This window comes from Pelodiscus sinensis, chromosome 11 (assembly GCF_049634645.1).
Source record: "Pelodiscus sinensis isolate JC-2024 chromosome 11, ASM4963464v1, whole genome shotgun sequence".
In the NCBI taxonomy this organism is placed as follows: Eukaryota; Metazoa; Chordata; order Testudines; family Trionychidae; genus Pelodiscus; species Pelodiscus sinensis.
The window spans coordinates 32837044-32859630 of NC_134721.1; the positions used below are offsets into that span (position 1 = coordinate 32837044).

At 47.7% G+C, this 22587-nt stretch overlaps 1 protein-coding gene and 1 long non-coding RNA gene across 14 annotated transcripts in view; one reads left to right on the plus strand and one right to left on the minus strand.

Moving 5' to 3' along the window:
• The window catches only part of PC (pyruvate carboxylase), a 238139-nt gene that overhangs the window by 144697 nt on the left and 70855 nt on the right, over positions 1-22587 (minus strand). The window contains exons 1-2 of one of the 13 annotated variants that reach the window (XM_075939014.1): positions 8194-8400; positions 4938-5018 (exon numbers count right to left, since the gene is read on the minus strand). The exons of 9 other annotated variants lie outside the window; for them this stretch is intronic. In XM_075939014.1, the coding sequence (XP_075795129.1) occupies positions 4938-5018; positions 8194-8196 (84 nt within the window). In that variant the 5' untranslated portion in view covers positions 8197-8400. Of the gene's footprint in view, positions 1-4937; positions 5019-8193; positions 8416-22587 lie in introns of those variants that run through there. 3 more of the 13 variants (XM_075939026.1, XM_075939024.1, XM_075939015.1) reach the window with 3 other exon arrangements.
• LOC112546905 (uncharacterized) lies at positions 1759-14741 on the plus strand. The gene is made up of 4 exons (XR_012906502.1): positions 1759-1881; positions 5626-5714; positions 11426-11576; positions 14658-14741. It is a non-coding gene; the product is annotated as an uncharacterized LOC112546905 (long non-coding RNA).

Here is a 22587-nt window from a genome sequence, read left to right on the forward strand (position 1 = left end):
GGCTAGGACCTGCTACTATACATTCACAGAGTCTAAGACCAGATTCTAGGCTCATCAGTTCTAAGCTCCCATATAACACAAGTTATAGCAATTCCCTAAACTCAGAGATAGAACTAGAGCAAATCTTTCAGAAAAAGCATCCAATCTTAATTTAAGGAATTCTTGTGATGAAGATTCTACCAGAGCCCTTGTTAAATTAACCCAGTAGTTAATAACCCTCGTTGTTAAAAAGGTGTGCCTTATTTGTAGTTAGTGATAGAAATGTAGCCGTGTTAGTCTGGGGTAGCTGAAGCAAAATGCAGGACAATGTAGCACTTTAAAGACTAACAAGATGGTTTATTAGATGATGAGCTTTCGTGGGCCAGACCCACTTCCTCAGATCATACCTTTGATCAAAGGTTTGATCTGAGGAAGTGGGTCTGGCCCACGAAAGCTCATCATCTAATAAACCATCTTGTTAGTCTTTAAAGTGCTACATTGTCCTGCATTTTATTTGTAGTTGGAATTTGTCTAGATTCAACTTCTACTCTTTCACTCTTGCTAGACTGTTAGCTGCTAGACCAAAGAGACCGGTATCAAATGTTTGTTCCCTGTAGGTACTTAGACATTTAAGTTACCCCTTAACCTTCTCTTTGTCAAAATGAACAGACTGACACATGTTTTCTAATCCTTTAATCATTCTCATGACCCTTCTTTGATCCCGCTCCAGATCATCAACAACTTTCTTGAACTGTCGACACCAGAAATGGACACAGGAATCCCAGGCGCAGTTACACAAATACAGAATGCTTCCATAGAGGGAAAAATCAAAGGGTGTTACAAACACTTGGGATTCTATTATAAGCCTCAGAATATAGAAAGTTTGTCCTAAGTTCAGCTCCCAGTGTCAACTGCTTCTGGGAGAATTGCAGCTTTCATTTAAAAAACAGAAACAAAAGAAACCCAATTTCCAAGTCTTTGAAGTTATAGAAAAAATTCAAAATAAGCGTTATTCCTCGTGGAAAGCAGGAGTTATTACTTCAAAATACCCTCCCTGTTATTTCGAAATAATGGGCTTGTTAGTGTGGACACTTCACTTGTTATTTAGAAATAACTCACTAATGTAGACAAGCGCAAACAGAGGCTAGGGACACTATCCCTGCCACCATCTAGACTAATACCCATTGATGGACTTATCCTCCATGAATTTATCTAACTCTTTTTTGAACTCTATTATAGCCTCGGACTTCACAACATCCTTTGGCAAGGAGTTCCTCAGGTTGACTGTGTGTTATGTGAAGAAGTACTTCCTTTTGTTTGTTTTAAACCTGCTACCCATTAATTTCATTTATTTTTGTTACAGAATCCCATGTTTTCTCCCCAAAACCCTGCATTTTTGTTAAACATAAAATGGCAATAAACTTTCACTGTGGAGGTGGAAAAAAAGGTAGGGAAATTTTCCTGAGAAATGAAAAAATGATAATTATTTTCAATTTGAGCTGAAAGCCTTTTTTTTGTTGTTAATCAAAAACAAACTTTCCATGGGAAAACTTGTGACGGTCTTTGGTTTTGTGAAAGGGGAAGAGCTGGGTGAAAGTCCATAACTAAGCAATAGCCTTTGACCTACTTGGCCAGAGAATAGAGAACAATATTTCCAAACAACATCAGCTTAACCAGTTAAACAGTAGCCTCCTTTACCTATGTGAACTAGAATGACGCAACCCAGATTCTATTATGGGGATCAAAGGGTGCCCCATAGTCTGTGGTATAGTAAATATATGACTTCGTTTTGTGTGCAAACCAGAGACACTGGGAAAATGAAGTCAGATAAACCACAAAGTACACATGGTTAGGAAATCAACAGAGCAGAGTTTCAGAGAACAGATGGACAATTTTTGGGTGGTAAGTAAGCATGTTGTGATATTTAGTAATTATTCACCAAAGCAGGGATCTATTTATTAATCAATTCATAGAGTTTAAGGCAAGAAAGGATGGTTAGATCACGTAGATGAACATCTTGTATAGCACAGAACAAAGAATTTCATGTAGTTCCTCCTGAATTTTCCCAATCATTTGTGTTTCACTAAAACCTTGGGCATTTATTTGAATGGTTAATCATCAATGCTGTTAAAAATAGGAGTCTTGTTTCTAGTCTGAATGTGTCGGGCTTTAACTTTCAGCCACAAGGTTTTGTTCTGCCTTTCTCCACTAAAGATCCTTAGACACTGTAAACAAATCACCTCTCAATCTTTTCCAAACCCAAACAGATGGAGCTTGTTACATCTCACTGCATTCAGCCCAGATCTGGTGGCTGAGTAATATCTTTTTTGTTGTTGTTGTTGTTGTTGTTGTTCAAACCAAAATGGACTTTTTCAATTAGCAGAAGTTGTCAGAGATTCAGTTTGACTTGAATTGACTTTTTAGAAAATAAGAACATACATAAGAATGGTCACACTGGGTCAGAGCAAAGGTCCATCTAGCCCAGTATCCTGTCTTCCAACAGTGGCTAATGCCAGATGCCCCAGAAGTAACTAACAGAACAGGTAATCATCAAGTGATCCATCATCCCCTGTCACTCAGTCTCAGCTTCCCGCAAACCTAGGCTAGGGATACTATTCCTGCCCATCCTGGATAATAGCCATTTCTCCATGAATTAATCTAGCTCTTTTTGAACACTGTTATAGTCTTGAAGTTCACAACATCCTTTGGCAAGGAGTTCTACAGGTTGGCCATGTGTTGTGTGAAGAAGTACTTCCTTTTGTTTGTTTTAAACCTGTTACCAATTAATTTCATTTTGTGACCCCTGGTTTTTGTGCTGTGGGAAGAAGTAAATAACTCTTCCTTACTCACTTTTTCCACATCAGTCATGATTTTTATATATATTTTACATGGTATCCTGCTTGGTTGTCTCTTTTCCAAGCTGAAAGGTCTAATTAATCTCTCCTCAGATGGCAGCCATTCCATATCCCTAATCATTTTTGTTGTCCTTTTCTGAACATTTTCCAATGCCAAGATAAAAAAAAAGGAAAAAATTCTGTTGAAGGGGAAAAAGGGGGGGGGGGGGACCAAAGTTGGTGAGCAGAGCAAAAAACAAAACAAAACAAAACAAAAAACCACCACCAAAGTACTCCAAGTAAGCCAAATAAAATAAAACAGCATTAAAAGCATATCCCCTTTAAGAGTTAGTGCAGGGATAGGAAAAGGGGAGAGGCTGAGCACTAAGATCCAGAGGAAAGCATTGCTTCCGCTAGATCTTTTGGCCAGCAGCCTTGGGGAACCAGGTAAGCAAGGGGGCTGGAGGTGTTGGGAGCTAGGGGAGGACTCAGGGCAGGGGGGAAGCCGGGCACTGAGTGTTTGTAGGGTTGCCAGGTGCCTGGCATTTTCGCCTCCTGGCCGGGGAAAAATTCAGAAAATACCAGACATTTTAGGTCCGAAAATACCGGACTGTCTGGGTGAATACTGGACACCTGCCGGACAACTCCTTTTTCACTCCCGCACCCAGCATAGGAGTAGCGGGGCAGGGCTATCTGAACAGTGCCTGTGGCCCTAAGAGAGTCAGGCTTCCATGTTACAGCTCAATCCCAGGGTAACTGGATGCAATTTAGGGGTTGTGCTATGCAAGAGGTGAGACTGGATGATCTAATGCAGCGGTTCCCAACTGCTGGTCCGTGGATCGGTGCCAGGCTGCAGAACCTCTGGGTGCCAGGTCTAGGGTACACCGCCCAGCAACTCCCCTCCTGCTGCAGCTGTTGGGAGAGGCATGTCCTGCCCCGCCTCTCAGCCAATCAGCACCAGGCAGGGTTCAGGGGCAGGGTCTCCTCTGGGACGAAGACGAGCGGTTTGCTGTTAGGGTTGCCAGATACCTTCACAAAAAATCCTAAACATGGTGTGTGTGGGGGGGGGGGGAGTCTCTGCGCTACCACTCCATGCTCCCCACACCAGACGTGGCAGGGGAAAAATGTCCCCGCCAGTCTTCCATCCGAGGAAAACAGAAAATACTGGACATTTTACATGTCCAGTATTTTCTGGGGTGGAGGGGGTTACTGCACAGTAGACGAAAACCTTATTCGCTGTTCAGTAGAAGGGCTGCACAGAGCCCAGCACAACAGCCTTAGAGCAGCCGCAAACCAGACAGCAGAACTCATCTGGCAGCTGGGAGACAGCACCGGGGGCAGAACAAGCACTGGAGACTCCGGGGGCAGGGCTAGTGCTGGGGGGCTCTGGGGGTGGGGGGCTCTAAGAGGCAGGGGGCTGACACTTAGGTCAGTCAAACATTTTCTGTCAAGATTGTTTTTGATGGAAAATTGGGTTTTTGACCAAAGAAAATGTGCAGTGTGTGTGGAGGGGAGGGCAGGCGGAGCCTGCATGTAACTGTGAAGGTTAACCATTACTGTGTACACGGTTTCACTTTCACATCCCTAGTGGAAATGTGGCTTTAATTCCTAGCTCATCTATGGCACTGATTACATTAACGGGAACTGCCTGAAAAAAAGATTTTTCCTTTCATGGAAATTTTGACATTTTCCAAATTTTTTAAAATATAAACAAATATGAAAATATTGATAATTGTCCATAAATTTCACACAGGAAAAACCAACATGGAAAATATTGATATTTTGATATAAAAACTAAATTATTTGATGTTTTGTGTCTCATGGGAATTGTCGTTTGGGGCCTCACCTAGGGTTGCCTGATGGTTTAACCAAAAATACCGACCACCACCAGCCCTTCTCCCCTCCCTCCCCCACAAAAACAAACAAAAACACCAGGGAAAAAATTCTGTTGAGGAAAAAAAAGGGGGGGAGGGGAGATAAAAGTTCTTGAACAAAAAAAAAAAAAACCAACAACAACAAAAAATAGGGACTCCGAGAGTTACTAAGCGAAAAAAAATTGTGTGTGTGTTTTTTTTTAACAGCATGGCCCCTTTAAGAAATGCTTTTGAGGCTTTTTGGCCTAACCGGCTGCCGCCATCTTGTCTTCCTGCTCCAAGCCAGACTGCTCCCCTGCGGAACCTGGTCAGCATCCGGTATTTTCGCCTCCTGGCCAGGAAAAAAAAAATCAGAAAATACAGGACATATTACATTTCTGGTATTTTCTGAATTTTTTTTTTACCTGACAGGAGGAGAAAATACCAGACTGTCCGGGTCAATACCGGACACCTGGCAACCCTAGCCTCACCCTCTCATTCAACAGGATGGGTTCCTTGGCCAGACTACATTTACCATGACACATAATGGTCTTCCCTCTTGTGGAGCTGCCACAATGCCTCATGGGAGTTGTAGTTTGCCTGTGTCATGCTCCCATTCTTCTCTGTTAACCAGACTTCCTGGTCAAACTACATCTCTCACAATGTACCATAATCTCCCTTCTTGGAGTGGGGAGGTGGCACCTGGCAGGGGAGTTCCTACCCATAGAGTCTCATAAGAGAATGGGAGCATAAGGCCTTCAAACTACAACTCTAAATAAGGCACTGTGATGGTATTTCCAAAATCAATATTTCAATTTTTGCACATTTTCTTTGTCCAAAAACCCAATTTTCTATCAAAAACAATCTTGACAAAAAAAAATGTTTGACTGGCCTGAGTTTTTCCACATTGAGATGTTGCCACCTATGAAATTCTGCATCTTTTTTTTTTCCAAGCGTAGATGCAACTTTACAGGAATGAAGATCATTGAAAACTAATGGAACTGAACAGCAGCAGGAAGCTGAGCAAAGGAACGCAAATAAAAAGCAGGTAAACAGAACTTTGAGCCAAATGCAAGGTTGGTATAAAATTATCAGCTCAAAGGCTCCCTTTAGCTTACCAGCAGCTGGCTGGAAATACACTGACATTTTCCACGCAGGACATTCTGGGGAACAGACTGCACGGTAATTGGGTATGGAGTGTTAACCTCCACATGCAAACAAGAAGGAAAATGTAATTCCACTGCAAGGGAAAGTCATTCAGAGCAATGCATGGTGCACTAAATAGAGCACTGTGCTGTACTTTAGGAGGCTTGAGCCTACCCCTGGCTCTGCCACTGGCCTTGGGCATAATCTCTCCTCACCTATGCCTCTATTCTCCTCCCCAGCTTTGTCTAGTTTGATCATGAGCTTTCTACTCTCTCTCACTGCCTGTCTGTGCAACACCAGACAAAAAAGGGGTCCTGGTCCCAGCTGCTCTGTGCCTCTCCCATGCTGCCAATTGAGTCCAGCCCATGCTCAACACTGTTCCCACAGATGGCTCTCTGCTTCTCCAGCCACACAACTCACTCTAGTTTGCCATCAGTTAGCACTACATCAGTCTGGTGGCAGCAAAGCCAGGCCCTGTTTCTAATTTAACTACTTTAGCCAGGAATCAGTTAGGGCAGTCCTGAGCGATCAGACTGTGCGGCCATAAAGGTTACATGGAGTCTACGAATCTATATACAGAGGTGACTCCACCATCAAATTCCTACTTAATATTCCCTGACTGGCCCACTCCAGTTCGCATCACATCTCAGGGTGCGTCTACACAGCAGGACTTAACTTCAAATAAGGTAGGCAAATTGAGCTACATCAACTGCATAGCTTATTTCAAAATAGGTAATTTCAAAATTGGGAGCCTCTACGCAGCACTTATTTCGAGATAGAACACTCTTCCTCCGCCTTCCCGTACTCCTCGTACAATGAGGGTTACAGGGGTTGGAGTAAGAAGCCCTCCAGCTTGACAGTATTTCAACATTACTTTGAAATAACTGCCTGCTATGTAGACGCGGACTAAGTTATTTCGAAATGCTAGTTATTTTGATGTTGCTGTGTAAATGTACCCTAAAGCCGGGTCTATATCTGAAGCCTAAGCTGAGCTGGTCCCTTCTAGTCTTAAACTCTATAGCCATGTTTACACTCAGAAACTATTTTGAAATTACTAAATTCGACTTAAGAACTCCCAATTTAACAAATTCAAAGTAGTGTGTCCTCACTACAGGAAACCATTGAAATTAGTCTCAGGCAGGCTCCTTTAATGTGGATGCGCTACCATGGACTTAGAGCCCCAGGAAGCACTGGGGCGTGATTAGGTCAAATTAGCAGCACTGGAATGTCCACACTACCGTTATTTTGAAATTACTAATTTGGAATTAGCGTTACTCCTGATGAAAAGCAGAAGTACAGAGTTTCAATTCCATGGCCCATTACTTCGAAAAAACGGGCTTGGTAGTGTGGTCGCACTGCTTATAAATTCAACCGGGGGCGGGGAGGGGGGGAATTTCGAAGTAAGATCCTAGTGCAGACCAGGGCTATGAATTCTACTGCTGACCTAGCTACCGTCTCTCAGGCAGGGGCATTTACTAAAGCAAGAACTCCTTCCATTGCTCTGGTGTCTACAATAAAGTGCTGCGCGCCGCATAATCCCAGGGATCACAGCTCCACCGTGCCAAGCCCTGCACTGGCTCCAACTGATATCAGGGCCCCCACTGTGCCAACAGCTGGACAGACTCTGAATGACATCAGGGCCCTTCTAGGGCCAGGTACTGCACAGACCCCAGTGCCAGACAGTCCCTGCTGGGAACAGCTCAAAGGCTAAATACACAAAGGGTGTTTGGTGCCTTTTTGTTCTCTAGATAATAACAATATGAAGAAATCAGGAGCAGAGCTGGCTCCCAAATACCCAAGATCACTCATGACACATACACGCATGCGGGGTCTAGCGCCACACACATTATTGCTCAGGGTGGATTCAGCAGCTTTTAAATAACATTGCACAGTGAGCACCACTAAAAAGTTCACAACCTGTTGCTATACACCACAGGGGAAGAGGGGAAACTGAGGCACCGCAAAAGAAAGCCATTTGTCTAAGGTCACACAACAGCTGAGGAGCAGCACCAGAAACAGAATCTAAATGCGTTTAAACCCCACATCCACCCGACTCCTTCCCAAAACAGGCCTAGAATCCAGGCATCCTGATTCCCAGGCAGGGCCTATCACTGAAGCACTTATGAATCCCCATTGGAGGGAGAAGGGAAATCAGCAGAGAAAGGGCATAGAATTTCCCTAAGGTCACACAACAGGTGTGGATGAGGCAGGTACTAAACCCCAGTTCTCCTGTAATATCCCACCAGACCCCAATCCCCTTCCAAGGCCAGGACGAAAACACAGGAGCATTGACTCTTGTAACCCCTAGCTCATGCTCCACCTCCTTAAACCAGGACTAGACCCACACCCCTGTGTGGCACCCAGGTGTTCTAACCACTGACCATGCTGGTCCTGTTCCCTGTCGCGTGTCCCAGAGGCAACTGTCCAATTCAGAAAGAGGCAGGGATTCGTGGCATAGTCCAGGCTGCTCGTCCCCAAATCAGAACCAGGAAGGGTACCTACTGCGAAGTTCTCTGTGGAAGAAGTGAAGTCAAGGCAACCCCTGCCCTGGCTGGATCTCCTGTGTCTTTATACACAAGCCACAGTGCTGTGCTAGCCCCCCGGGAGTGATGCCAAGCTGGTGGGCTGGGAAATCTGCCTGCACTTTGATAGCGATTGCTCAACAAGTAAACACACTTGCCTGGGAGGTGGGTAGGAGTCAGATTATGGAAGGTGCATTTCATCGCTCCCTCATGAGCCTGCCTGGAGGCCTAATGCCTCAGGGAAGGACATTCTCAGAGAGTGCAGGGAATCAATGCACTGAGGGAGAGGTGGTGAGGGCTAGTGGATAAGGCACTTAAGTGGAGACTGCAGGTTTCTGTTTTCAGCTTGGAGAGTGGAGTGGGGTCCAGTGGTTGGAGCAAGAGGCTGAGCCAGGATGCCTAGGCAGTTTGGGGGATGTAGTGGGTTAGAGCAGGGGTGGGCTGTCTTGTGGTTAAGATCTCAGCCTGAGACTCAGGGGATCTTGGGTCAGTTCCTGCCTCTGTCCCAGACTCTCCGTGGGACCTCAGGCAAGTCACTTCATTTACCTTGTGCCTCAGTTTCTACCTCCCTTCCCACCACAGAATCCTTCCTTTCTCTTTTTTCAGTCTACAGCTTTGCTCACTAAGCATCTGTGCAGCACCCAGCATGATGGGAGCCCCAATTTTGGGTGGGGTCAGTGCCACAGCTGGCACAGTGAGGCCCTGATCAAAGCTGGGGTCTTTAGATACTACTGTAAAACAGCTAGTAATCAAGGAACTGCCTGCCATCCGGTGTCTATACATCAAGCACCATGGAACCCCAGTCCTCACTGGGATCTCAGGACCACTGGATATAAATAATAAATAGCACTCATAACCCGACTGGCCCGAACACATCTGCTATTGTTCTCAGCCAGCTGGCAACATCTCGGTATGATAAATATACTAGGAACATTTGCCTGCAGAATTAGATAGTGGCAGACAGTGCACTGAATAATCACAGCCCTCAGCAAAGGGAAACATTTGGCTCTTCTCTCTCACCCTGTTAGTTGCATCCACAGGGCTCTGAAAGGTGCTACCCATTTGGAGGGGAGAGTCTACGGGGCATGTGGGCAGACTTGAGCACCAGCGCGAATAAGCCAATCAGGAATCGAATGCCCAGGCGCAGTGCTAATGTCTCAGGGTTAAGGGCCACACTTGGGACACGGCTGCATGAAGGCTTCCTGCAGAAAGCTTAATCCCCGTTTTAGGCAGCTGCGGTTCTCCAACATACGTGTTTACAACAGGAAAAAACAGAGCTTCACTGGGCGGTAAGGAAAGACCGGGGAATAGAAAACACTAAGAGGGCGCAGTCCTGCTTTCCACACGAACTGGAATCTGCCCCCCTTCTCTCCCAAATATCACATGGTAAAATCAGCAAGGGACAGTTTGGGAGTAGACAGATTGGGACTACAGGTCAGTGGGGTTAAGTGACATGGGGCTGGAAGTTAGGACTTCTGGTTCTATCCCCAGCTCTGGGAGGGGAAATGGAGTCTAGTGGTTAGAGCGGGGCTCAGGGGAGTCAATACTTGTGAGTTCTGCTCCCAGCTCTGGGAGGGGAGTGGGGTCTAGTGGGTTAATGTGGGTGGATGGGAGTCAGCGATCGCTCCGTGCTTCAGGAGCTTGCAAGAAAACAGCATTATTCTGTGTCTGGTTTCAGCTGGATGTGCATAAACACAGTGTTCACCCACACTCTGCCTGGGACTCTCAACCCTTAAAGGCACAGCCCTTCATGCCACAATTTCCAGCATTTGGGAAGTGGGATCTAGTGGTTACAGCAGGACAGGCTAGGAGTCAAGACTCCTGGGTTCTATTCCTGGCTCTGTTCCAGCCCTCGGCAAGTCCCTTCACCTCTGCAAGTATGACCCTCTGCAAGTCCCTTCACCACTCTGTGCCTCAGTTTCCCATTGTACACTGTTTGAGGCAGAGAATGTATTTGCGGGTCGGTGCAGCATCTGTTACAGTGGGGGCCCCAATCTTGGTTTGACCTCTACAGTTGTCAGCATTATAAGACAAACTTGTCCATTTAAAGGGAATCAAGTTGGGCATCAAATATTTTTATCATTTGCATTGCAGTAGCAGACACAGAGATTGGGGCCCCTGTCAGACCAGGTGCTGCCCCAATTCCAAGCGACATCAGTGCCTGCACTGGGCTGAGAGTTACACAGACTGACCAACACCAGGGCCACTAGCAGGCAGGGTGCTGTCATGCCCCAAACAGAAATTGGGGATAAAGATGTGCACAGCAGAGACATTCTGTGAGAAACAGCCCCTGCCTCAAAGAGCTCATAATCTAACAGAGATGACAGACAAAGGAAGGATTATGATGGGGAAACTGAGGCACGGAGGGGCAACAGGACATGTCCAAGGTCAGCAGCAGAGCAGGAAATAGAATCCAGGTGTCCTGACTCTCAATCCAAAGCCTTACTTTGTGAGATAACACTGTCTGTTCCAACCCCCTCCACCAGCCCCCGCCAGCCCCTACCTAAAAGGGTCTTGCTTTGCTCTGGCTATGGCCCTTCTTACTGGCACAAGTAACAGCACTGAGTCTTTTCCCCACTTAGCTCTTTTATTTGACGCCTTGCCACTGGGCTGTGAAATCCATTTTGAGTACACAGCAGAGCACACCGCTCGACACACAGCTGACAGCACAAAAACTCTGCCCCTTCTCCTCCCTACGGAGCCGCACTAGACAAGACTTATGACCTACTTTCTCTGCAAGAACACCCGCGCTGAGCGATCAAAGAGAGACAAGCCAGTGTCGGGAGAAGATCGCTTGAAACAGAGTCAAGCCGACACACTAAGATAGCCTCAGCTTGTTAATTGCTCCCTGATCTGATCAGAAGGGGAATTATAATTAAGCAGCAAGTGCGATATAGAAGGACTTGTCTTCACAGAAAAAAAAACCCCACCAACCTGAAAATGGTGTGTTCTTACCATGTTGCAGCTAATACCTACAGAAAATGTAGTGTGAACAAGCTAGTTTGTAGCTTTCACACAAGGTGTGACTTTGTCCCCATCTGTAAGGACCCACAGGGGAAGAGACATTTGATAATGTGTTCTTCAATCCAAGCGCTACCAGATCCAGTGGCTGGAAGCTAAAACAAGATAAATTCAAACTGGAAACGAGATGCCAATTTGTAACAGTGAGAGGAATAAACCCCGGGAACAACTTCCCAGTGGCTGTGGCGGACTCTCGGGGTGCAACTCCACTACAAAATTAAGTAAGTTGGCATACAGCCACCACATTGATTTTAATATATTATGCGCCTCTCAGTGCATGTCTTGTGCCAATCGGTGTGGGGCACTGACAGCCCAGAGCCCCGCCACCTGCGGCCACTGGTGGGGCTGTGAGCTGTCCGCTATGGGACCCGACAGTTGGAACAGTCTACTCAGTATCTATACCAGTGGTCACCAGCAGGTCAATCGCAATCAGCTGGTTGATCCTGGAGCCTCTGCCAACTGATCGCATTCTCTGGCTGCTAAAAATCCAGTGGTGCAGCAGGGTACCCGGGCAGGCTGCCTAACTGCTCCGGCCCCAAGGCTCTCCTGGAAGTGGACGGCTGCTGTCACGTCTCTGTGGCCCTGCGGCGAGAGGGTTTGAGGATGCTCTGTGCACTGCCCCCACGCCCTTCACTGTCCTCACGGCTTGTGGGCAGTGCACAGAGACCCGCTGCCCCCTCCTCCTCAGGGCCTGCAGAGACGTACCAGAAAACAGCCGCTTCCAGGAATGGCGTAGGGCCTGTGGTAAGCACCTCCGTACCGGAGCCTGCATCTTGCACCAAATTCCCTCCTAGACCCCACAGCCCATCCCTCTGCCCCAGCCTGGAGCCCCCCCCTGCACCTCAACTCCTTCCCAGAGTTTGCACCCTTCACTCCTGCATCCCAACCCACTCCCACATTCCAAACCCCCGCCCCATCTCGGTGAAAGTGAGTGATGGTGGGGGACAGCGAGTGACGGAAGGAGTGGGGCCTCAGAAGGGGCGAGAGAGATCCTGGGCAGATCTTAGCCATGTCACTAAAAACTGTGTGGGTATGTCTAGACTGCATCCCTCTGTTGGCAGAGGGATGCAGATTAGGCAGGTCGACATTGTAAATGAGGTAGGGATTTAAATATCCCATGCCTAATTTGCATAAAAATGGTCACCACGTTTTGCCCACTCAGCACTTTGACGGCAAAAAGTGGCAGTCTAGAGGGGGATCTGTCGAGACAGAAAGTCTTTTTCGACAGATCCCTTATGCCTCCTGCAAGGAGGTTTACAGGATCTGTCGAAAAAGCCTTTCTTTCTTGACAGATCCCCCTCTAGACTGCCGCTTTTTGCCGACAAAGTGCTGAGTCGGCAAAACGCGGTGGCTGTGTTTATGCCAATTAGACACAGGATATTTAAATCCCTGCCTCATTTGCAATGTCGACCTGCCTAATCTGCATCCCTCTGCCGACAGAGGGATGCAGTCTAGACATACCCTGTAGCGTAGACTTACCTTTCAAAAGTGATCTTGTGCATAAAAAGGTTGGAGACTGTTCTGCACGGACACTGTGTCGACTTAACTACATTAGCCTAAGCTCTGTGCCTCTCGCGGAGGGGCTGTTATTAGGTCAATGTAGTGGGCAACTTACATTCACAGGTGCAACACTGCAGCATAGACTCTTCCACAGTTAGGTTGATGGAAGTTACATTACATTGACTTAGCTCTGTAGTGTAGCCCAGGCTTGTCACAGACAATTTCTAAACCAAGGAGGGAAGCTTTTCTAAACTATCTGCTCTCACGCAAACAGGAATCAATTCAGGGCAGTCCTATGGCCTACAACAGGGGTCTCCAACCTTTTTAAGCACAAGATCACTTTTTGAATTGAAATGCAATCCAGGATCTACCTCAAATCCAAATACCTTTTCCCCTCCTCCTTTGTGCCCCTTCTCCAAGGCCCTGCCCTTGCTCACGCCATTCTTCCTCCCTCCCCCATCCTTCCTCCCTTTCATTAGGCAGGGGCACAGGATCTGGTCTTGGGCTAAGGGATTTAGAATGTAAGAGGGGCTCTGAGCTGAGCCTGGGGCAGGGGTTGGAGTATAGGAAGGGGTTCAGGGTAAGGCTCTGTAAGGGAGTTTGGGTCTAGGGGGGCTCAGTGCTGGAGGTACAGGGGAGGGTACATGACAGGGACAGGGATTCAGGATGCAGGCTCCAGCTGGACACTGCTTACCACAGGTGGCTCTTGGGAGGTGGTGCAGTGGGGCTAAGGTAGGCTCACGCCTGCCCTAGCCCTGCACCACTCTCAAAAGCAACCAGCAAACTCCCTCCATCCCAAGCCCTGTGCCCACCCCATCCGTTCTGTGGAGATGGAATACAGGGTGGGAGAGGGGAACAGCTCCAAGGCAAAGGGCAGGAGGTGCACAGCAGTGGGGGGAGGGGCAGTTGAAGTGCCAGCATTTGATAGCCTCTTGGCCAAACTAGTCAAGATCACCTGTCAGAAGCTCCAAGGTCTACCAAGAGATCCTGATCTACTGGTTAGCGAACATTGGCCTACAAGGTCACCTAGATGACCACAGTGGTCCCTGCTGGCTTTACAATCTATTCATTTATAGCAGCAGGTCAAAAATCAGCTGTAGTCTTCCCCAGAGGTTACCACAACCTGCTACCACATGCGAAAGCTACAAAGTGCCTTGGACTGGACCACAGTTATAATTACCATATCTTAGCAAACATGGTTAGAAAACTCCTTTTTGTCTAGCGTGAATGCAGCCCATGGAGCTGAACAGAATGTTTCCTCCAGAAAGGTTTTTCCAACAAAAAGTGGGTTTTTGATTAAGATGGAAATCTCCAGCTGTCCATTGTGTACGATTATTTGGATTTCTGGAGGGGGGGAAAAAATCAGTTTTCCAGAACTGAAATACTTTTTTGTTTTGTTTTTACACAAGAAGTTTCAGTTTTCCAATAACTAAAAGTTTCAGTTTTTCCCAATCAGTTTCCCAATAATTGAAATGTTTGATTCCTTGAGTTGCCAAACACCTGAAATAATTTGTTTTTAAATTTTTTAGCAAGACCCCGAAGGTGGGCGGTGGGAAGGGAGTAAATTCTCCCACATCTGCTACTTCAGAGTTCATCTGCCTCCCAGGAGTGCAAGGGAGTTCCTGGCCCAAATGGGCCAGTCCTCTGATATGGATGCTAACCTTCTAGCTCCTCTCATCTTTTGACACGTGTGTGCTTAGTGCATTAAGAAATGTGGGCTGCGTGCTAAGGGCTGTTGTCTGTTTGCTTGGGTTTTTGACTTTGCTAATATTTACCCATCCATTTATGTTTTGCTTCTCCAGCAAAAAGCACAGAGCGAGGCACATCACCCTGATCACGCTACCTGCCGAGACGCACCCCCTTTGGAATAATCTGGTTCCCACAGAAGCTTGTGTGTACTGATGTTCTTTTCACAATGGCAGGGCTACGGGTAATATTACAATAACACCTCTAAGCCCCAAATCAAATTCAGGCATCCACAGACCGTGACCTAACTTAGTGTCCCGAGTGTGCTGCTGGGCACCTCCCAAACCCCAATCTCGCTTCTCCTGTAAGAGGTGCTGTCTGGTGAATCTCACCCTGAGTGCTGTCTACAGACATATGCGGAGTCAACTGGTTAACTAAGAGCATGTGTGTAGTGAGGCTTTTGCCGCGCCATGGCAATTAGTTATTATGATCCTGCCTGTGGAAAGCTGTGTTTCTGGGGGAAAGTTTCAGCCAAACTGGTTCAGCCCTTTCAGAGAATGAGGTCAGGGAATGTCTTGTTTTGGCCATGTTAAAAAGAGGCATCCTGGCCCATCTTTTCTTTCAAAAGATCTAGTGTCCTCATGCTTTGGAGCAGGGACTTGAATTTTGGCCAGGGTTGGCCTTGGGCTCAAGGAGGTATCTTTGGCTGTCCCCGGGGGAAAATCTGCCCAAATCTGGCTTAGTGATAAGCCTTTAGTTTAGAAAATCTCATTGTGTATAATTTTCTTATGTCCCTTCTGATTTCCAGTCTCTCTATGATCCCAATCTCTTCAATGTCTCCTTACAAAAGAGTTCTCTAAGCCCTTGATCAATAGGAAAAGCATTCGTGCCTGTTTGCTAAAAGCAAATATGGGAAACCTGCCAGCATTATCTGTTTCTAAGAGATAAAGTGGTGCTAGCTTGTCTAAAGGTTCAGGGACTCTGCAGCATGGAGGTTACAGCAATAAGCAAGAGTGGCTCTGAGATGCTAAAAATGCCAGGAAGATGGCAATGCTCCTTGCATGCAGTTAGCTACTGAAATCTCTGGGCAGATTCCGAACAATATGGGGGTGGGGGTAATGGGCTGAGGGCTGGGACTGGTGGTGTCTGTTCCCAGCTGTAGGTAGGGAACAGGGCCTGGTGGTTAGAGCAGGGAGGGCTAGGAGCCAAGACTCCTGTGTTCTATCCCCAGCTCAAGAAGGGAGGGAAATCTAGTGGTAAGAGCAAGGGAAGGACCAGGAGTCAGAACTGCTGGTTTCTATTCCCAGCTCTGTCCTGTAGCGTGACCTCCCACTCTCTGTTTAGATGGTGAATGCTTCAGGCAGGGACACTCACCGTGTGTCTGCTCTTTAGCAGCTGGCAACATGGGGGCTCTCGCTGTGACCATAACAGACAAGGCTTGTGGACATCTCTGCTGGGAGCTCCAGCGTACCATGACACAACACAGTGCTAGCTAGGCAGGTGCTTTTATTCCCCCAGAGGATGTGCTAGAGCAGGGTTTCCCAACCTATGGGTCGGGACCCAAATATGGGTCACCATTACATTTCAAAAGGGTCGCCAAGTGGTTTCCCAGGTGGCTCTTAAGGAGCCATTCACACATTTTTTGAATTGCCCTGGGTCACCAAGTCTTCTTGAATTGTCAAAATGGGTCCCCATCTGGAAAAGGTTGGGAACTGCTGTGCTAGAGGAAGTGAGGCCATCTCAGGCTCTCTGCATGTTCAGACAGGCAGCTCTCCCCGCCCACAGCAATCAGCTCAGGTTCTTAACACACTCAGGAAGGCATCACTGGGTCAGTGATACTTGCCCAACTTGGAGCAATCAGTGAAGGCTCTCTGCAGCCTCAGGCAGGTGGCTTGTATGTAGGAAACATTTTCCAACTTTTCCTCCCCCACCGCAGGAGCTAAAAACTCTACATTTTTCTACAGGTGCAAGCTCTCACATTCAGGACTTTCTGGTCCAGCAACATACGTGGTCCTGCCAGGCCATAGATGTAGCTGGATCAAAGAGCCTTGACGCGTGGGAAGCCCCCGTCTGGGAAGCTTCAGCCAGCTGGCAGCAGTGGGGCCCTGTGGCGGCTGGGGATTCCTGGGGCTCCCCAGCTGATCAGTAGTTGCAAAGATGAGGTGGCCATGGACTCCCCCTGGCTGGGGCTCCCCAGCTGGATCAGGAGCAGGGAGGGGCAGCAGGCTGGGAGGCCAGCAGCAGGGGATCTCTCTTTGTCTGGCAAAATCCTTCATTTGGGACTGGTCAGGTCCTGAGGGTGCTGGACGAGGATGGTCCAAACTGTACATGGCAATTGAGATTCCACTGCAATCACATGACTACAGGAGCCAGGGCCTGAGTCAGCGGCTCATTGCTCATAGAGCTTTTGCATCAATCCAGCACGGCCATCAGGATCAGGCTGCTACGTGACTCAGCACAAGAGCTCTGCACCATCAAGCGATGCCTTTATAAAACCCAGTCACCCTGACCTGAAGAGCTATGTGAATATACAATAGACACACTTGCACTACATGATCCTGTCACTTGGTAAGCTCAACTCAGGGGTAAGGGAGTGAAATTTAATAGCTTGTGATGGACAGATCAGACCAAGATCATCTAACCTAACAGCTGTAACCCTGTGAATCTATGGCAGCCATTCGCAATCTCCCCTTTGTGACCAGCCCGGCTTTAGCTGCACAACCCCCCCACCCCCACCCCCGCTCCCCAAACATAAATTAACCAGAGTACCAGCAGATGCTCCAATTACCAATGCAAATTGCCAGCCATTCCAAGTTGAAATTTACAACGCCTCCAAAGACATCAGTAACCAAGGCAATAAAACTCCGGCTTTATAGTATTTTAATAATTCTTGCACTCCCAAAAAATCGCCCTCTGTTAGAAGAGGTTGCAGCTCAGATTCATGACTGACCGGCTGTGTAATACCATACTGAGCGAGCCAGCTGGGCTTAATGGTGTAATAACCACCCATTTGTTGCTGCTAAAACGGCAGGCAATTGGGACTGGCAAGAGGCCACTCATTTAAGGAGTATTTTTTCACAAATTATGTGGTTTTTCCATGTGAAACGAAGCCTAAAGGTGATCAGGAAAAGGGGGAGCTTATCCTTCCAAAAACGTGGGCAGTGGAGTGTGTACAGGTAACCAGACAGGCAGGGGAGCCACACGTGGGCCCCTGGGCAAGTGTGTCCAGAAGGGGCGGAGCCTAGGGAGGAAGAGGAAGGGCTGCCTGGAACATGGCACGTCCTCTTCCAGCCTTCAGACACATGGAGTGTCCGGCGCTCAGGTGACGATTCAAAGGGCCCGTGTCTCCGGCTGTCACCGCTGCTGCGGTAGCACCTTTAAATTGCTGGGCCTGGAGCAACTGCCCTCTTCGCCCCCTCCCCCCGCTTTCCACCCCCAGGAACAGGCCTGCAGACAGGCAACACTGGGCACTGCCTGGGGGACACGCTGCAGCAGGACTGTCACACAAGCTGGGTGATGCAGCCTCAGGAAGGTTTTACTGACCTAACTCCTCACTAGATTGGATCACAGGGATTGCCAGACTGGAGCAGAGCCAGGATCTATCTGGCTCACGAGCCTGGCTCAGACGGTGGCTGGCTGGCACCAGATGCCTCGGAGGAAGGTGCAAGAACCCCGCCACAGCATACGGGGGATAATCTGCCCCCACAGTGGATCTCAGCCTGCTCTCTGCTTGGCCAAGCTTGTGGGAAGTCTTACACTCAATTTGGTGGCATTTCTCACTCACTTAATCCTATCTGTAAGGTGGGAACATTCCAAGCCCACCGCCAATCAATCCCAAAATGCCAGGGAATGTTCCAGGCACCAGGAAGCCGGAACTATGGATTTGGGGGAGAAAGGGGGACATCTGAAGCCTCTGCCAGTACTGGAGGGTTCAATGTGAAGGCACATTGTACCCTCCAGCCTAACCCCACCCCATCCCATCCCACCAGTGCGGATCCTCCGCATAGCGTGTAACCTGGTGACACCTGAACCACCAACACCCAGACAGAAAGGAGAAAAATAGGAGTGGGGATGGGCATCATAGAATCATAGAATAATAGGACTGGAAGGGACCTCGAGAGGTCATCGAGTGCAGCCCCCCGCCCTCAAGTACACCCTGTAAGCTGTGTGCTTGGGCAGTCACCCAGGAGAGATTCAAATGCTGCCCAGCTGATTATCAGAGCACCCACACCATGAGTTTCTATCAGTGGTGCACTTCTAAACATGCCTCAGTGCACATCACAAAATGTATTCTGCACATGGATGAATAATTTAGAGGGAACATTGATGGGCAGGTGTGCACAGCCTCTGGCACGGGGAGAGAATGGTGGTTCCTGGTATGGAGAAATGAGGCAGACAGAACCACAAGTAGGTGACAGGAGGGCAGGAATTGGGGAATTCAGTTGTGAGAGGATGGAGCTACACAGAGCCCCTGGTCTAGAAGAGGGGATGATATAGTGAAGAGGGTTAAGATGTTCACATAGACCCATCCCCATGGGATGAGAACAGGGGACTCTGGTATGGGGAAACAGGAGGGGGCATTCCGAGTCCCTTGTATAAGGAGAGAAAAATGGAGAGGGGGTCACACACAACCCCTGTCATATGGGGCAAGGTGATAATGGGGGGGACACAGCTCTTGGCAGGAGGGAGGTTGGAGGAGTTGTGGAGTCCCTGAAATAGAGGGGAATGTGAGGGAGGGCCCCAGGGGCAGTGGAGGGAGAGGGAAAGGAGGGCTGCAGGGGGCCCATTCTGGGGACAATGCACTCGACCAACACAAGCTACAAAGCCTGGGACCTGTTCGCACTTACAGGGAGGCTTTGCCCTGAAGCAGGGGGTTTAAAACCCCTTCCAGAATGTGTGTTACCTTCAGCTATCCCAACTCTGGCTACTCTCCTGATCCATATTGTTGTTCAATTCCCTTCTGACCTTGTCAAGATCTTGCCCGAAGGACTTCCCAGGCCCAGGAGTTTGACGGGCATATTACATCTTGCCTGGGGAAATGTCACCTTCCCTCCATCTTCCAACCCCTTGCTTTTTAATTCCCCCAGTAGCCCCCTGGCTCTCACTTGTGTTACCAGATTCTCCAGCTCTGCCTTCTCTAGCCCAGCCACTCCAGCATGGGCTCCCAGCACACGCCCCCTCCCGCATCTCCTTCCTAAGGTAAGCCGCCCCTGCCTGTGCGATGACTCACTGGATGAGCATGCCTGTTTGGGTGGTGCAAACAGGGAAGGTGCACTAAGGGAATTCCAAGGCTCCATATCATTGATTTCCCCTGCAGCAGAAAGTCAGTCTGCAAGGGCTGCTGTCTGCTACTATTTGGCAACGGGGCAACAATATTTTTGTACACCCAGCCTGACTGTGGGCTTCCTGCACCAGCATGATACAAACTTTATTTAATAACCGGGCTTAGGGACTAAGAGAGGGCGCAGGAAGACAGTGCAAACATTGCAGGAGTGAGCTAAGGAGGCAGTAGCACCGAAGGGATAGGACCCTGGCTGGGACTTTCAGTTTCTAAATTCCAACATGGGGAACAGAAATTTGATACCGGGCTCTTCGCTCTGGCAGACAAAGGTCTAATAAGAGCCGATGGCTAGAAGCCAAAGCTGGACAAATTCAGATTGGCGCTATGGCCACATTTGTAACAACAGGAAGAATAAACTACTGGCACAGCTTCCCAAGGATCATGGGAGGCTCCAGCGCTGGCAACAGCTAAATCAAGATGGGATGTTTTTCAGGCTAAAAGATCTTATCCAGCACGGCCAGGAATTAATTCAGGGCAGGCCAATGGCCTGTTGTACAGGAGGTCAGACTAGATCAGCAAAGGGCTGCATGAATGACCCTCCTTTATCTCAGTGGCCACAAAATTGTTGTATCCAAGACGGTCTCTCAGGAGAGGGCAGTTTTGCTAAGTAACTGCACTTGCGTACCTTGAATTTGCAGGCTGTGCCAACTGAACCGTGGCAGCGCTTTGATTGGACACAGAGGGAGCACGGGGCTCTCAATGTTGTGAGCAATCAGCAGGCACCTCACTTCCTGTGCCCTCGCTTTACATGCGTGTCACTTTAGTAATACCAATGGGAAAAAACCTCCACAGGTGGAAACCAAGGGAATCTGGCAGCCCTGCACATGGGCAACTGAAAACAAAACATCTTGTGGGCCACACACAGACCCCCAATGGGCCGCATATGGCCCTCTGGCTGCAGGTTAACCATCACTGGATTGGAACACAGTGTCCCTTCTTCCAGTAGAATCTGAGAGACCTGGCTTCTGTTCCTGCCTCTTACACGCACCTGCTGGGTGACGACAGGACAGTCATTTCCCCACTGTGCGCCTCGGTTTCCCCACCTGTTAAAAAGGATAATGATACCAGCTTCCTCAGTAGTGCTTTGAGAATCAAGGGTAAAGAGTCCTAAAGAAGAGCTAAGGATTATTAGTGCATGGCAACTGCAATGCAAGTCTAGTAAGAAACAACCACGAAGCACACCAGTCTGACCACACAGGGTAGGTCTACACAGTAGCGTTATTTAATAACAGAGTGCACGTCTACACTACAAGGCTTTATTTCGAAATAATGTCGAGCTGGAGGACTTCTTACCCTGACTCCTGTAGCCCTCATTTCACAAGGAGCAAGGGAAATCGAAGGAAGAGTGTTTTTCCTCCAACTTGCTGCTGTGTAGACAGCGCCAAAAGCTGAATTAAGCTCTTTCGATTTAAGCTACGCAACTGACGTAGCTGAAGTTGGGTAGCTTAATTTGACTGTAGCCCTGCCGTGTAGATGTACCCACAGGCTTTAAAAACCATGTCAATTTCAGGCCTGGTTAGTTTCACAGGTGGAAGCAATAATGTTGGCTCTTGAGCTTTTATCATGAGCCTCCAGGTATCTGGCATCTTCCTTAAATCACATGCTCCCAGAGTCCTGGGATTACAAGCAATTCTCATTTTCAACTGAAAATAATAAAGTTTTCAGCCTCTCAGCCCAACAGAGAAAGGCCGGAAAACATGAACTTTCCAATCTTGTGATTTTTCCGAAGCTGAGATCCTGAGTTTTTACAATGCCTGAGGCTGTCAAAATCCCAGAGGGATTTGGTTTCTTAAGCATTGATTTTGAAGCAGAAAGCATTCCTCAGGAACAAGGCATCTGGAAGAGTTTTTTCAGCTCTATTACAACAGCGCCATTTCAACCTCTCACATTTCTGAACATGCTCTGCAGTGCTTTCAATGTGCCCGCACACAGTGCCATCTGGAGCCCATTGTGGGTGTCTCAAGCATCGTCATCTACCTTTATGACAGTTTGACAGATGCCACACTAGTGATCAGCATGCAGAGAATGAGCCGTAGTGTTAGCAATGTCTCCCCAGGGCTGCGCATCCAGAGCAAGAAGTGGCATAAAGGTTGGATCACATAGAGCTAGTGGCCAGGGACATTCCTAGGAAGGCAGGTAGAAGCAGGAGAGAGTTTTCAGCAGAAGCTTTGCTTCTACCAAAATATGCACATTTGGAAACACTGTAACATTTTGCATTCATGGTGGTGGTTTTCCCAAATTGTTTCAGTCGGGAAAAAAATGTAAACAAATAAATGACCCAAATCCCCAGGTTTCAGTTAAAAAATTTCACAAAGGAAATATTTCAAGTTTCCAGTTCAAAATATCTTTTTGGTCCAAAATTTCCTTTAATGCTATTCTTTAAAAAAAAAAAAAAAAAAAAAAAAAAAAAAAAAAATTTGAAATGTTTTTAAAAGCTCCAAATCAAACAAAACGTGTTATCGCAAGTTAACAAAATGATTTGCCTTACTCACAGGTAATTTTTCTCCACTTTTCAATTTACTGAAAACATTTAAAAAATTCACTTATGTCAAAAATATTTTGCTGAATTGTCCCAGAGCCATTATTCACCCTGCTATAAATTCAAGGCAAGCAGCCAGGTCACAACTCCTGATTCTCCCCTTGGAATAACTCTAACTCTCAAAGCACTTTGCAATGGTGGCCAGTATATTAGCCTCATTTTACAG